Raw genomic sequence first — 15,840 nt, 5'->3', positions numbered from 1 at the left:
TCAGCTCGGTGCCACCACTGCCGATTTTGCAGGTTTTCCTACTTACAAAGCATATAGAGGTCTGTAATTTTTATCATAGGTACACTTCAACTGTGAGAGACGGAATCTAAAACAAAATCCAGAAAATCACATTGTATGATTTTTAAGTAATTAATTTGCATTTTATTGCATGACATATTTTTGATCACATATATTTGATGACATATATTTGATCACCTACCAACCAGTAAGAATTCCGGCTCTCACAGACCTGTTAGTTTTTCTTTAAGAAGCCCTCCTGTTCTCCACTCATTACCTGTATTAACTGCACTTGTTTGAACTCGTTACCTGTATAAAAGACACCTGTCCATACACTCAATCAAACAGAAGACCAGAGAGATGTGTAAGGACATCAGGGATAAAATTGTAGACCTGCACAAGGCTGGGATGGGCTACAGGACAATAGGCAAGCAGCTTGGTGAGAAGGCTACAACTGTTGGCGCAATTATTAGAAAATGGAAGAAGTTCAAGATGACGGTCAATCACCCTCGGTTTGGGGCTCCATGCAAGATCTCACCTCGTGGGGCATCAATGATCATGAGGAAGGTGAGGGAGGGATCAGCCCAGAACTACACGGCAGGACCTGGTCAATGACCTGAAGAGAGCTGGGACCACAGTCTCAAAGAAAACCATTAGTAACACACTACGCCGCCATGGATTAAAATCCTGCAGCGCACGCAAGGTCCCCCTGCTCAAGCCAGCGCATCTCCAGGCCCGTCTGAAGTTTGCCAATGACCATCTGGATGATCCAGAGGAGGAATGGGAGAAGGGCATGTGGTTTGATGAGACAAAAATAGAGCTTTTTGGTCTAAACTCCACTTGCCGTGTTTGGAGGAAGAAGAAGGATGAGTCCAACCCCTAGAACACCATCCCAACCGTGAAGCATGGAGGTGGAAACATCATTCTTTGGAGATGCTTTTCTGCAAAGGGGACAGGACGACTGCACCGTATTGAGGGGAGGATGGATGGGGCCATGTATCGCGAGATCTTGGCCAACAACCTCCTTCCCTCAGTAAGAGCATTGAAGATGGGTCGTGGCTGGGTCTTCCAGCTTGACAACGACCCGAAACACACAGCCAGGACAACTAAGGAGTGGCTCCGTAAGAAGCATCTCAAGGTCCTGGAGTGGCCTAGCCAGTTTCCAGACCTGAACCCAATAGAAAATCTTTGGAGGGAGGTTGAAAGTCCGTATTACCCAGCGACAGCCCCGAAACCTGAAGGATCTGGAGAAGGTCTGTATGGAGGAGTGGGCCAAAATCCCTGCTGCAGTGTGTGCAAACCTGGTCAAGAACTACAGGAAACTTATGACCTCTGTAATTGCAAACAAAGGTTTCTGTTTTCTGATGTATCAAATACTTATGTCATGCAATAAAATGCTAATTAATTACTTATAAATCATACAATGTGATTTTTTTGGATTTTTGTTTAGATTCCGTCTCTCACAGTGTAAGTGTACTTATGATAAAAAATTACAGACCTCTACATGCTTTGTAAGTAGGGAAACCTGCAAAATCGGCAGTGAATCAAATACTTGTTCTCCCCACTGTATCTCTGTTTTCTATATATTTTGGTTAGGTCAGGGTGTGACTAGGGCGGGTACTCTAGGGTTTTTGGTATTTCTAGGTTTTTGTATGTCTAGGGTTTTTGCATGTCTAGGGTTTTTGTAGGTCAGGGTTTTTTGTAATTCTATGTTGTCCTGATATGGTTCCCAATCAGAGACAGCTGTTTATCGTTGTCTCTGATTGGGGATCATATTTAGGCAGGCCTTTTTCCCACTTTCTGGTGTGGGATCTTGTCTATGTGTAGTTGCCTGTCAGCACTATATATTGTATTGCTTCACGTTTCATTTGTTATTTTGTTAGTTTGTTCGGTGTTCATTCTTTAAATAAAGAGAATGTACGCATACCACGCTGCGCCTTGGTCTCCTTCATACGACGAACGTGACAACAGTATTCTATATAAAGTAGACTACATAAAGTAGCCTACATAAAGTAGTCTATATAAAGTAGTCTATATAAAGTAGCCTACATATAACCTGATTCTAAAGTTGATTTAATCGTTTTTGTCCTTGAGTCTTCTTGGCTATGACGCTACAAGCTTGGCACACATGTATTTGGGGAGTTTCTCCCATTCTTCTATGTAGATCCTCCCAAGCTCAATCAGGTTGGATGTGGAGCATCACTGCAAAGCTATTTAGAGGTCTCTCCAGAATTGTTCGATCGGGTTTAAGTTCGGGCTCTGGCTGGGCCACTCAAGGACATTCAGTGACTTGTACAGCAGCCACTCCTGCGTTGCCTTGGCTATGTGCTTAGGGTTGTTGTCCTGTTGGAATTTGAACCTTCGCCCCGGTCTGAGATCCTGAGTGCTCTGGAGCAGGTTTTCATCAAGGATCTCTCTGTACTTTGCTCCATTCATCTTTCCCTCGATCCTGACATGTCTCCCAGTCCCTGCCACTAAAAAACATCCCTACAGCATGATGCTGCCACCACCATGCTTCACTGTAGGAATGGTGCCAGGTTTCCTACAGACGTGACGCTTGGTATTCAGGCCAAAGACTTCAATCTTGATTTCATCAGACCAGAGAATCTTGTTTCTCATCGTCTGAGAGTCCTTTAGGTGCCTTTTGGCAAACTCTAAGCAGGCTGTCATGTGCCTTTTACTGAGGTGTGGCAATCTGGCCATTCTACCATAAAGGCCTGAATGGTGGTTCCAAACTTCTTCCATTTTAGAATGATGGAGGCAACTGTGTTCTTGGGGACCTTCAATGCTGGATAAATGTTTTGGTACCGGTCATGCCCTGACCATAGTTTGCTTTGTATGGTTATATGTTTTGTTTGGTCAGAGTGTGATCTGAGTGGGCATTCTATGTTGTATGTCTAGTTTGTCTGTTTCTGTGTTTGGCCTGATATGGTTCTCAATCAGAGGCAGGTGTTAGTCATTGTTTCTGATTGGGAACCATATGTAGGTAGCCTGTTTTGTCATTGTGGGTTGTGGGTGATTGTCTATGTTACGTTGCTTGTGAGCACAGTGTTTTGATTAGCATCACGGTTGTCACTTTGTTGTTTTGTAGTGTTCCGTTTTTTCCATTAAAATGACGAACACTTACCACACCGCATCTTGGTCCTCCTCTCTATCTCCAGACGACAGCCGTGACAGTACCCTTCCCCAAATCTGTGCCTCAATACAATCCTGTCTCGGCGCTCTACGGTCAATTCTTTCGACCTCATGGCTTGGTTTTTGCTCTGACATGCACTGTCAACTGTGAGACCTTATATAGACAGATGTGTGCCTTTCCAAATCATGTCCAATCAATTGAATTAACCACAGGTGGACTCCAATCAAGTTGTAGAAACATCTCAAGGGTGATCAATGGAAACAGGATGCACCTGAGCTCAATTTCGAGTCTCATAGCAAAGGTTCTGAATACCAATGTAAATAAAGTATTTCAGATTTTTATCAGAAACTCAGATTTTCACAAACATATTTTTTTTTCTCTTTGTCATTATGAGGTATTATATGTGTTTTTTTTACTTAATCAATTTTAGAACAAGGCTGTAACATAACAAAATGTAGAAAAATGGAAGGGGTCTGAATACTTTCTGAAATGAACTGTATATCAGGTAAAGTTGACCATTCCATACGATGTGAGATTCCTTTTGTCTCTTTGTCTCTCCGCTGCCTCCTATCGGGTCATTCTACAGAAATAATACATGATACTGTAATAATAATTTATAACATAATATTTAAAGAAACAGACATCTGTGTGAGCCATCTCAGTATCCCATGGTAGCTTTCTGCAAGCAAATTTATTACAAAAAGGTTACAGTAATCCTTTCCACTCCAGCTAAATGAACCATACACTGACATGATGATGCACTAAAGGATGTCTACTCAGGGCGCCGGGAGGCCCCTCTTCAAGGTAAAATGACACACATCGCTGTAAGTTGACCAAACAAAACAATATTACCTGCAGGTGCTAAGGAAAGTTGAAGTATTTTAAAGCCTGGATATTGAGGGGTTTCTGCGTGAACTTGCCTTCAACAGTCTTCTCTGTCAGAACATCATTATTTGCAGCGTTTACTATGTGGTAGGCTACACGTATATTGTATTGCCCTTTAAATGCATATTTTGGCAGTACATCATTGCACTTTAAATAGATAATAGATCATTGGTGTCCCACAGAGTAGCGCGATACACCGTTTGTCACACGCATGTCAGCATACAGAAATGACAGTACATTCAGTATCTCTCTCAGAGCACACATTCATTAGTGTGTAAAAGTGTTAGAACGACCATACAATGTAATCTTTTCCATGTTTTTTTTTCTCTTTCAGTTTTTTGTACCTCTTCAGGTTTTAGCGTCAATAAAATAAAATGATCATAATAATTTGACATTATTCACATAAAATAAAATACATTAAGACAAATACACAAGGCCATTGACATTCCATTCACACTTAATATTAAACCATTTTTTCTCTCAACAGAATATTTAACATCTTCGCAACACTTTAAATAATTAACACATACACCAGTCTCTTGTGTCAGTTCTAGTGTCTCCAGTCTCCATATGTCTTGTGGAACCAGGAGGGCCACTTTGGGCCAACGGGGCTCCCATAGTTGTCTCAAGGCCAATGACTATCTCTTGGAGGTCTTGGCCAGTTTGCTGGGGGTCAACCTCCTTTGAGGAGTGGGGATTTTGGAGGGTTTGCCTCCGTGTTGACGTGACGATGAGCGGGGTGTGGCCCGACTGGTGTCACCCACCATCTCTGACGTTTCGGAGCACACCGATGCGATATCGGAGATGTCAAAGTCTGAAGCATCGCTTCCTCTCCGGCTGCTGCCTCGGCTACCTGCTTTACTTCCAGGTCGGCTGCCGGGTCTTCTCGATTCTGGGGAACAAAAGATTCCGGTACGCTTATTGTCTGGTTACAGCAACTGGCAACTCTGACAGCAGAGCCAAAAAGCAAAGACGTTTAGCAGTTAGAAAGCAGTCACTGCTTTTTCAAAATAATTCTCTCCTCACCAAAGCCTATTGCCTGCCCCCGTGCTTTCATCACAGCAGCATTGATCAGGGTTCCCTGCTCTTCTCCCGACTGGAACCCTTTTCCTGACAAGTATCCAGGGAGCCGCAGTTTGCTTCCCTGTATCGGGATGCTCTAGAAAAGACAGAGCATTTGTTGGCAACTAAAAGCTTCACAATGGGAAGTCATAGAACAAGACAATACTGTATGTTGTAGTTAAATTGATTATCTACTATAGTACATTGACTCTTATTAACATTGGTAATTATCCTCTAACTAGCATGCTATGCAACGTGGTATTCTGATGAAATCGGATGAAATCCCAGAAACTTCCAATGTAAGAGTTATTTTGTTGAATGAAAAGTTACATGTAATGTTTGATGTTTCCGTAACAACCTAAACCGTTACAGCGGATTAACAGATAAACAGTTGAACATGCAACACAGAACAGCAGTTCAGTTCTTAGTTTGAGTTAGTTAGAGAAGGAAATAGACTGTGTTTTTTTTTTTTTACAGTCAACAGAGAGAATGACTCATGTTCCACCACAATCACCAGTCAGTACTTTAAAGCATCCTAACTAAAAACCCAACTGAAATCGGAATCTAATAGAAAAACGAATAAACAGCTTATGTGCTCTCTCCAATCACAATTTGCTCTCTACACCATCCCTTGTCCCTAACACTTCTGTAAGGTTTAAGCAAATATGGTGGAAGTTCCACCACTCCACTATTTCTACATATGCAGAGATCATTTAGCTCCTCAAATATTGTGCAGTTAGGGCCAAGGGGAAGGGGTAGGGCTATTTAAAGGTCCGCTCTAGAACCTAAAAGGGTTATTTGGCTCTCCATAGGAGAACCCTTTGAAGAATCCTTTTTTGTTCCAGGTATAAATGTTTTGGGTTCCATGTAGAACCCTTTCCACAGAGGATTCTACACGGAACCCAAAAGGGTTCTACCTGGAACCAAAAAGGACTCAGCCGAAGAACTCTATTGGAACGCTTTTTTATAAAAGTGTATAGTAAGAGGTAGTAGTTGTTAGGTTCAGAGCTCTGGAGCGTTCCAGGCCCTGTTGAGTCACTATACCTCGGAGGATGAACCTTGGCTCTCAAAGGAGTCTGATGATTTTAGAGGACTGGAGGGTTTGCTGTTTGTCAGCCAGGGCTTATCATAATTGCGGGTTATGTGTTGGGGAGTCTGAGGGAATAATGGCAAATCAAACACACAAACACAGGGATTCAGATGGAGAAATCAACTAAAAAGAGCAGAGGTAGACTAAAATAATAGTTATGATATGACAAAACAAAGGAATTATCAAACTACAACAAAAAAACATGAAAAAAGGAAAATTATTTATTTTAAACATACTGTAGATATGGTTGGAAGCATGTGGGGAATGGCAGAGAAACCGACACACACTATTTCTCTAGAAATGTTTCAAATACAACTAGCTTCCTAAGGTCATCAACCACAAGTCATTATGCAATTTTGCTCTGTTGTCAGTCAAGTTATTAAATGTATTTGCTGTGGAAGAAGAAGTATGTAGTCAAAAGATGAGGCATCCAGAACGTGGACGTCTCTTACCTTGGGTGTGCTGGTCAAGGCTGGGTTATTATGCTGGGCTGGACAGCTATGGTTAGAGTTTGACCGGTTGGGAGAGGCAGCTCGTGACGACGGCCGCGACCTACGACCTCTATACCGGAAGCTGGCCATCACCTGAGTTGTGCCTTCTGGGAGAATGAACTTTTCTCGCAGCTCCATGTTTGTCCTTCCTTTGGCTGGGGGGTAAAATATGACAGCATACAGTAAGACATGAGGCATATGCATGTTCGTTGGTGTATGACTGATTGACTAGGTGAACCTAATTCATTTCAGTGGAGTGAGTCAATGGATGATGAGTACCTGCTTTTGGAAAAAGCAGCCCAATTGAAATGAATACAGGTTGTTCTCTACACTATTTGTGTTTGGACTATTGTGCAAATAACAGATTGTAAATGAAGGACATGCAGTTTCACATCACTTAGCCACACCAGCGAACTCACTGAAAGCATATGGCCCATTAAAGTAAGTATAGTGATTCCTTCAACCAATAGAGAATCATATGAACTTAATCTAACGGATTGACTCTGCACATACAAATCTATAAAGACAGCCCCTGTCACCCCAACCTCCTGAAACAAAACCAAAGAAAGGTATAATAGCTGACTTTTTCCCCCAACTCATCTCTATCAGGGTAGAAGAATCTCTGGTCATCACAAAAAAAAGTATGATGGATTCCAGTGGCTTAGAACATCAGCCATAAATAAATTAGTACACCCCCCCCCCCCCCCCCCCCCCCTAGCCCTTAGGTGGAAACAGTCAATTACTGTTACAGTGATTGTCAACACAAACTTGAAAACGGAATTGCAAAAGAAAAGGTGCACAGAGCCACTGGGTGCTACATGCTGAGAGAGAGAGAGAGCGAGAGAGAGAGAGAGAGCGAGAGAGAGAGAGAGAGAGAGAGAGAGAGAAAGAACCAAAGAGAGACAGAGAGCGAGAACCAAAGAGAGAGCGGGAGAGAGAACCAGAGAGAGATAAAGAGAGAGAACCAAAGAGAACAGAAAGAAAGAGAGAGAGAACCAGAGATAAAGAGAGAGAGAACTAGAGAGAGAGAAACAGAAAGAGAGAGAAACAGAGAGAGAGAGAGAAAGAGAGAGAGAGGGAGAGAGAACCAAAGAGAGAGAGAAACAGAGAGAGCCACTGGGTGCTACATGCTGAGAGAGAGAGAGAGCGAGAGAGAGAGAGAGAGCGAGAGAGAGAGAGAGAGAGAGAGAGAAAGAACCAAAGAGAGACAGAGAGCGAGAACCAAAGAGAGAGCGGGAGAGAGAACCAGAGAGAGATAAAGAGAGAGAACCAAAGAGAACAGAAAGAAAGAGAGAGAGAACCAGAGATAAAGAGAGAGAGAACTAGAGAGAGAGAAACAGAAAGAGAGAGAAACAGAGAGAGAGAGAGAAAGAGAGAGAGAGGGAGAGAGAACCAAAGAGAGAGAGAAACAGAGAGAGAGAGGGAGAGAGAACCAAAGAGAGAGAAAGAGAGGGAGAGAGAGCCAGAGAGAAAGAGAGAGAACCAGAGAGAGAAAGAGAGAGAACCAGAGAGAGAAAGAGAGAGAGAACCAGAGAGGAAGAACGAGAGAACCAAAGACCGAGAGAAAGAGAGAGAACCAGAGAGAGAGTGAGAGAGGAGGGGCGAGAGAACCAGAGAGAAAGAGAGAGAGAATCAGAGAGAGGAAGAGAGAGAATCAGAGATAGAGAGAGAGAGAATCAGAGAGAGGAAGAGAGAGAGAGAGAGAGAACCAGAGAGCGAAAGAGAGAGAGAGAGAGCCGCTGTTGGCCTGGAGGTCAGTAAGTAAGAAGCACTTCAGAAGCAGATGATGTGAATCAGCGATAACTACAGCATGCATGAAGACCCACAGACTGCTGGATGACAGGCGAGTGTGAGTGGAGTCACTTTATGGGAACGCCATTCACGAGGAGCACTACAACACACCCATAATGTACACACACCCACACTAACACCCAAACACACAGTGATGCAGAAACATACCACTAGGGGGTTCATGGAGCAAGGTGAGAAAGTGTGAGATTTGTTGCCAACCTATAGGAGACTGAGTTATTGAAGAGTTTGATTCCGAGCGCAACATTTTACTCCCGTGGTGATGAACTGGAAAGGAAGGAGTAGGAGCAGTAGGAAGGAATTTTTAGCAGGAACATAGAAATACATAGAAATAGAGAAACCTGACAGGCAGAGGACAACATAGAACTAGAGAAACCTGACAGGCAGAGGACAACATAGAAATAGAGAAACCTGGCAGGCAGAGGACAACAAGCATTCATAATATCACATCAAAATCCATGGAAATAAATAGTAAATCACCAGTAGCACTGTTATCTAAAAGTAGACGATTAAAACAGAAGTGACACACGAGAGATACCGAATCCAGTAATCTGCCTTTATTACAATGAATTGCATTTTATAAAATGTTCCCCTCCAGTGTTCTGCCTGGTATCTTACCTCGACACGGATCGTTCTTTACCAGGAACTCATCCAGAGCCATCCAGCCTCCACCCACACGCACCATCACAGTACTCCGTAGGATCCGTACCAGACGCAGCTGCTGGGAGTCTCCGAACTGCAGAGGGAGGAGGGAGGACAGAGAGGAAGGCTCAGGCCGGGAGTCACTGAGCACTACTCTGCATCAACAACACTGGACAAGACTTGAAGCTGTGCAACACCAGAAACCAGCAGATGCTATAATGTGTTAGGAGGAAGATTCTCCTTCTAGGAGTTTGTGCCTGATTACATTGCATGTTCTGACTGTAGAGTACAACGATTAGTTATAAATATGAAATATGATTTCACTAAAATGGATTTCACTTAATCACTAGATGAGAGGTGACATCATCTGTCTTATGTTTTCTGTCTGGTTTCTATTTTTTGTTGGTCAGCTGAGCCCGTTGATTAAGACACAAAGCAATAACATCAAGGTTTCATTCTCAAAGACACAAATGAAAGGGTCAATCCAACTGGTTCTACCTTCTCGGATTGTATTAGTGCATTCATCATTGTCAACAAGGTAGGATTGGTTTGTGACTTGTGAACTTGTGATACACTGATTTGTAATTGAGGTGAAATGGGTAACATTTTACTGCATACCCCCTGTCAACAGGCTTATCGTAGCCTACATACATCTGTCATAATCATGATATAACAACTGGCATCTAGACATGACTGGCTAGGGCATCTGTTGTTAATATCAATGTTATGACAATGTTATGTATCCCTTATGATTAAGTTTGAAGTAAATCATTAGTAAGTGAATAATTTGTTACAAAGGGTTGCAATATTTGTATTAATCTCTAATATTGGAATGTTTTCTCATTATTTTGTCTAATTTTCACCTGGGAATTCCTGTAACAGGCTTTATCATATAAAGACCATTAGGCAGAAGAGAGGATCTTCCACCACTAGGGTGCACTATAGTGTTGTGGTTTATCCTTACCTTTATTAGGGACGCATTTTTATTCCTGAATACTATGGGATATTTGCATGTATCTTGCAAAGCTTTCAAACAAGCCTGACATGGAGGGTGAACAAACAGCCAAGCGTCATGAGGTGAGGTCACCCAGTTGGATATGGCCATGGGGTTAGCAGATTTGACAACACAACAATCACGGCCTCATGCTTTCCATCAAACATTATCACGTCATAGCAAATAAAAGAAACGGAGAAAAAGAAACCAACAGCACTTTCTATCAGTACAGTACAAACCACCATGGTCATAGAGGATGCATTGACATTGATGCAGGAACCAATGCTTCAATGGGACACTGAGGGACAACATGGGGGATTAATAGTCTCTCTCTAGTCAACCACGGTGTAACAATCAGACATGACCACACACTGATGAGCCTGCAGTTAGGTGCCTATTGTCACTTGAATTCATCAAACTGTGATTCCCAGAATGATTGAATGCCACTGGTGAATTGTGTGATTGAGTACAGTAAAGGTGATGATTTGAATGATCTGAAGAATAGTCACGAGAAGAATGGCCATTTACCAGAATACAGCTTTCCAAAACCGCAACGTGTAGGTGGGGTGTTAGATTTTGACTGTCCCTGCTTGTTATAATCTCATCGTCATGTAAGCAGTGAACCAGACCAAACTGTCAAAAGAATTGTTTCAGTTGATTTTGAGTAATAAATTAATACAAACTGGTGCAGAAGACACACAAAATATATATGTACAGTGTATATGTTTCCCCCTATATAGTAATTATCCTCAGCAACACCCATCATCGTTTTACATTCATATGGCCCATGAATTTTATATGAGTTATGTAGTATTGCAACATGCATTTCTTTGCACATTAGAACTGAATAAATAAAAACAAGCAGGGTAAAACCCTAACAATGGAAAGGCGTTTAGCCAGCTTTGAATGCTGTCACACAAAGACATGTCAGCCATTATTTAGACAATTCATTTCCAGGAAATAAAAGAGAAGCAACAGACAAGCACACATTCAAATAATTATAAATCCCAAACTGACCAAGGGTTCAATTAATGCACACAGAGAGATAAGAAGATTTGTGTGGAATAGTGTTGGGCTAGAAAACCTATTCTTTCTTATTTGAAATGCAAAAGCATCAAGGAATAAGAGGAAATAATTGAATCAGAATTTTACTTCAAAGCATTATAACACTTGACTGCTTTAAATGCTCTTTAGTAATGATGATAAGGTCGATCTTATTTCCTACCTATCTAAATAAGAATGTTACTGCCACTAGGTTTACCTGCACAATCAACCAGCGCAGGTTACATTTACAAAGGTGCGTTTCTGACTCTGTGGCCATTTCATTCTTGGCATGACCCAAAGGGGGGTTATTTCATTCCACAGTCCTTCCTAGCAGGCTACTACTATGTCAATGGTCCTCCGCTTTCCTACGCCAGCCAGCCAGACCTGTATCCCATATCCCAACTACTTATGCCAGTGGAACTACGCACACAGTTAATGTTATTATCATAGACTAATTAACAACTAAACAAAAGTTGGCCTTTTCAGGATCGAGTGACTGCAAAGGTCTGAAAGCATTATTGCTGTCTGCTGAAGCTACTTCTGAGTTCCATTCTGATGACATTATGGAAGACTCTTGGCAAAATGTTAATGTTAATTGGAAAAGAAACATGGCCAACAAAAAGGATAGGAGGGGTTGATTAGGGCACAGCACCACATAACAGACAACAAAAATACGTACCTGATTTCCAAGGTAGAACTGGGCATGGGAGGAACAATGAAAAGATTCACATTAGTTTCTCAGAGAGCAAACGTTTCACTATAAACAAACATAAACAACATAAACAAATTGGATAGGACATTATATAACAGTGAAGGTCATGTGTTGGTGCTAGAAAAATCCTCTTACCCTGTATTTGTTGGCACCAATTTGCTCAACTTGGAATCGTTTAGGACACTTGCATTTTGCCACTTGGCGTGTAACCTATAAAGAATGACATTATTTAGACATGTTTTATAATGAAGACAGGTAATACTGTACATATTGTCTGAGTTACAACACATGTAGTACCTCATCTTCAATTTTGTCTGCATCTGTGAGGGGTTTGTATGCCTCTTTGTTGGGGTGAAGGGCAGCCACAAACTCATAGTAGTCAATATAGCCGTCACCATCCCGGTCAAATATGTCTGCCACCGCACTCATCTCCAGCCGACTGGTGGGGAATTCTGGGACATAAATAAAAACAGCCGTAAGAATTCTCTGATTTATTGGACACTTGACACTCCAGTACACTAGTGTACTGATCACAAAACACTTCTTACGCAAAAACTTAAGAAGATTCATAAGTGCAATTCCTCAACAATATCTTAAGATTTAATGATTTTATTATGAACTTCTCAAATATCTTCTTACAAATCTTCTTAAGATGTTTGTTGCTAGGCAACCGTTTTAGCTAGCTATCCAGCTAGCAATGACAATACTTTTAGCATATTTCATACTGAGATTACTGTTTTAAAACATGTTCTTGGGTTTAAAATAATCAATAAATGTTCAATTGCTTTCATTTTCTTTTTCTCTCACTGCCCTAAGTTTAAGACAAGGGTTTAGCTATCTTGGAATTAAGAACATTTCCAAGAATCTTATTTCTTCTTAACTTTTTGCTTACGGAGAAACATAAGAAATAGCGCAAGAACATTTCCAAGAACCTTTGTGAGGAATGGTAACTTTGCTTAACTTTATCTATAGTTAAGGAAAAAATGGCAGTGAAGAAGACATTTCTTCTTAAGAAGATTTTGTGAATATAGGCCCTGAACTGTACTGTGCTGGCTCTGATATTTTCTTATCACATTGTTCTTAATAGCATACAGTACCATCAGAACGTATTCATACCCCTTGACTTATTCCACAGCCTGAATATAGAAACCAGAATAAATAGCTTTTTTCTCTCACCCATCTACACACAATACAAGTTTATGCAAGGGTGCAATGCATTATGGTCATAACCACATTTTCTGCACTACACTACAATATGTAGAATATTGGCCATTGGAAACTGCAACTCCCTACTACACAGCGCAGTTCAGGCTTGATCTGATTTATCACTACAGAAACTGCAATTTGAGCACCCCCCCAAAAAAAACTGAACTAAATGGAATTCAAATAATTGAACCGACGTCAGTCAATTAGTTGTTTTAAAACTAGAACAATTATAGAAATTCCGGTAAATCGCTCATCACTAGTTAGTATTGTGGATTATCTATAATATTGTTCATCCATCCTCAGTTTTCTCCTATCACAGCAATTATGCAACTGTTTAACTATTTTAAATTCATCATTGGCCTCATGGTGAAATCCCTGAGCGGTTTCCTTCCTCTTCTGCAACTGAGATAGGAAGGACGCCTGTGTCTTTGTAATGACTGGGTGTATTGATACACCATCCAAAGGGCAATTAATAAATTCACCATGCTCAAAGAGATAGATTTGTTATTTTTTACCCATCTTCCAATAGGTGCCCTTCTTTGCAAGGCATTGGAAAACCTCCCTGGTCTTTGTGGTTGAATCTGTGTTTGAAATGCACTGCTCAACTGAGGGATGTTACAGATAATTGTATGTGTGGAGTACAGAGATGAGGTAGTCATTCAAAAATCATGTTAAACACTATTACTGTACACAGAGTGAGTCCACTCAACTTATTATGTGACTAGTTAAGCACATTTTTACTCCTGATCTTATTTAGGCTTGCCATAACAAAGGGGTTGAATACTTATCAACTCATTTCAGCTTAAAATGTTTAATTTATTTGTAAAAATGTCTAAAAACACAATTCCACTGTGACATTATGGGGTATTTGTGTGTAGGCCTGCAACACAAAATCTAAATTGTATAAATGTTTAATTCAGGCAGAAACTGAATCTTTGAAAAAGTCAAAGGGTGTGAATACTTTCTGAAGGCACGGTAGTTACAACATCTATGGTTAAAGTGTAAACAGGCCAGCCCAGTACGGCTCAGCTTGGCATGGCTCTGTAATGGGAAGCGTACATAGATATAGGATCTTAATTTAACCCCCGTTGTTGCAGGAAACCTCTTGCACAGCGGGAAATGCAAACAGAGTGTAATCAAGGTTTTAAAAAGGCTTTTAGGTAATGACATCACAATGTATTCGAAACGTGTGTCTATCTTTATTGGATGTTCATGTTTCCCCCACAGCTCCCTCTGCTGGGATCTCTTGATTGGGCCAATACTGACTGGGAATTTATAATTATGCCCGCCTGTGAGGTCTTTATGTTCTGACGTTGATTGCCATTGCCTTGCTCGCTGAAGAAGGCGCTCATACCCCAAAAGTTTGTGCGGCAAAAAAAATATGTCAATTTAAGTTTATTTACCGGAGTGCTGTTCTATTTCTGTTCTTTGCATTAATTATAATCAACACAATAATTCAAATTTCCTGATGCTGCAGGATTATTTACCTGCTGTGAGAAACGGGTCAAATTAAGATCCTACACCTGTAAGTCAATAGAATTGACTCTATACACTACTGATCCTACTATCCTGGTAATGTGAAGAGGTTATAGGTCTTAACAGAACTATGACTTACTGGAGGAGAGGATGCCTTCTATGAATTCCTGTCTGGTGACCTTTCCATCCTGGTCCTTGTCAATGCGTCTGAAGAAGTCCATGACACGCGACTTCTTATGGTTCATCCATCGCATGTAGCGCTTTCGCCACACATCAAAGTCGAAGTTGGCAAATTCCTTCAGCTGAAAGAAAATCAAGCACTATACATTATACACCATGATATACATTGTATTGAGCATAGTGATGGTACGGACATTAACAAGCTAGCTATTGGCGTAATACTTTGGTTATGGCCTGCCATATTATTTTCAACATCTCTAAAATGTCATTCCTGAATGTCTCCATGAAGCAAATAAAGTCATTAACTTGATTGTTTTTGCGTTTATTTATTCTTGCTCACAGATAAAACTGAAGAAATGCAGAATTTACATTACTAATAATTGCAAAACACTCTTTTAAAATACATAACACTTTATACATGACATGAATAGAATATTGAAACATTCCAGGACATTTTTCATAAGCTAACAGAGGTTTAAATTATGTACCTCCTCAAGTCTGTCCATGGCATCGTTGAGTTTCCTCCTCCTGTCCAGGGCCAGTAGCCACACCTGCTGCCACTTGCTGACCAACAGGTTGACCCTGGGGTTCTTGGTCTCTATGGGAGGCTGTGAAGATGGGTACATGGCTTGTGTGGGAGAACGCTTTCCTGTAGGTGAAAAACAACCTGTTTAGTGATACTGCATTCCATTGTATAACTTTGGTTCCATACCAAAAATAACAGGAATGATATAATTTGGGGGACATAACACACAGAGAGAATAGGAGGTAATGTATGAGGATGATGTGTTAGGGTGAAGGCAGTGCCTCAGAGCTGGGCCAGATGGCTGAGTTCAGGGCCTTTAAGGGGGTCCTGGTAGGGGTACATACTTCCACCTCTTCCTTTCTCCAGGACAGGGATATGGGACTGGTTGGCAGGCTCGCTCCCGACCACAGCCTTTCTCTTGTGTGTCTTCGTGACCTTGTCAACATCTGGTTGCTTCCGGGTCATTTCCTCCATGAATGTCTGCATTGCCACCCAGAAAAATTTTTTTTTTCAGTGTGTACTGTATACTGTACTCACTTCAAAGGTAATGTACTGCATGCAGAGTACAC

At 41.2% G+C, this 15,840-nt stretch overlaps 1 protein-coding gene across 1 annotated transcript in view; it reads right to left on the bottom strand.

Annotated features, from left to right (window-relative positions):
* Positions 1–3,812: 3,812 nt before the first annotated feature.
* LOC110499368 (dystonin) overlaps positions 3,813–15,840 on the bottom strand; it is a 194,466-nt gene continuing 182,438 nt past the window's right edge. The window contains exons 92-104 of the mRNA XM_036956226.1: positions 15,616–15,751; positions 15,234–15,394; positions 14,705–14,867; positions 12,181–12,335; positions 12,019–12,093; positions 11,851–11,868; positions 10,656–10,760; positions 9,110–9,227; positions 8,642–8,758; positions 6,644–6,837; positions 6,146–6,256; positions 5,066–5,198; positions 3,813–4,931 (exon numbers count right to left, since the gene is read on the bottom strand). Coding sequence (XP_036812121.1) covers positions 4,678–4,931; positions 5,066–5,198; positions 6,146–6,256; positions 6,644–6,837; positions 8,642–8,758; positions 9,110–9,227; positions 10,656–10,760; positions 11,851–11,868; positions 12,019–12,093; positions 12,181–12,335; positions 14,705–14,867; positions 15,234–15,394; positions 15,616–15,751 — 1,740 coding nt within the window. The 3' untranslated portion in view covers positions 3,813–4,677. The remainder of the gene's footprint in view (positions 4,932–5,065; positions 5,199–6,145; positions 6,257–6,643; positions 6,838–8,641; positions 8,759–9,109; positions 9,228–10,655; positions 10,761–11,850; positions 11,869–12,018; positions 12,094–12,180; positions 12,336–14,704; positions 14,868–15,233; positions 15,395–15,615; positions 15,752–15,840) is intronic.

The sequence above is a fragment of the Oncorhynchus mykiss genome, chromosome 20, assembly GCF_013265735.2.
Source record: "Oncorhynchus mykiss isolate Arlee chromosome 20, USDA_OmykA_1.1, whole genome shotgun sequence".
NCBI lineage: Eukaryota > Metazoa > Chordata > Actinopteri > Salmoniformes > Salmonidae > Oncorhynchus > Oncorhynchus mykiss.
This window is presented reverse-complemented; position numbering and strand designations above follow the sequence as displayed.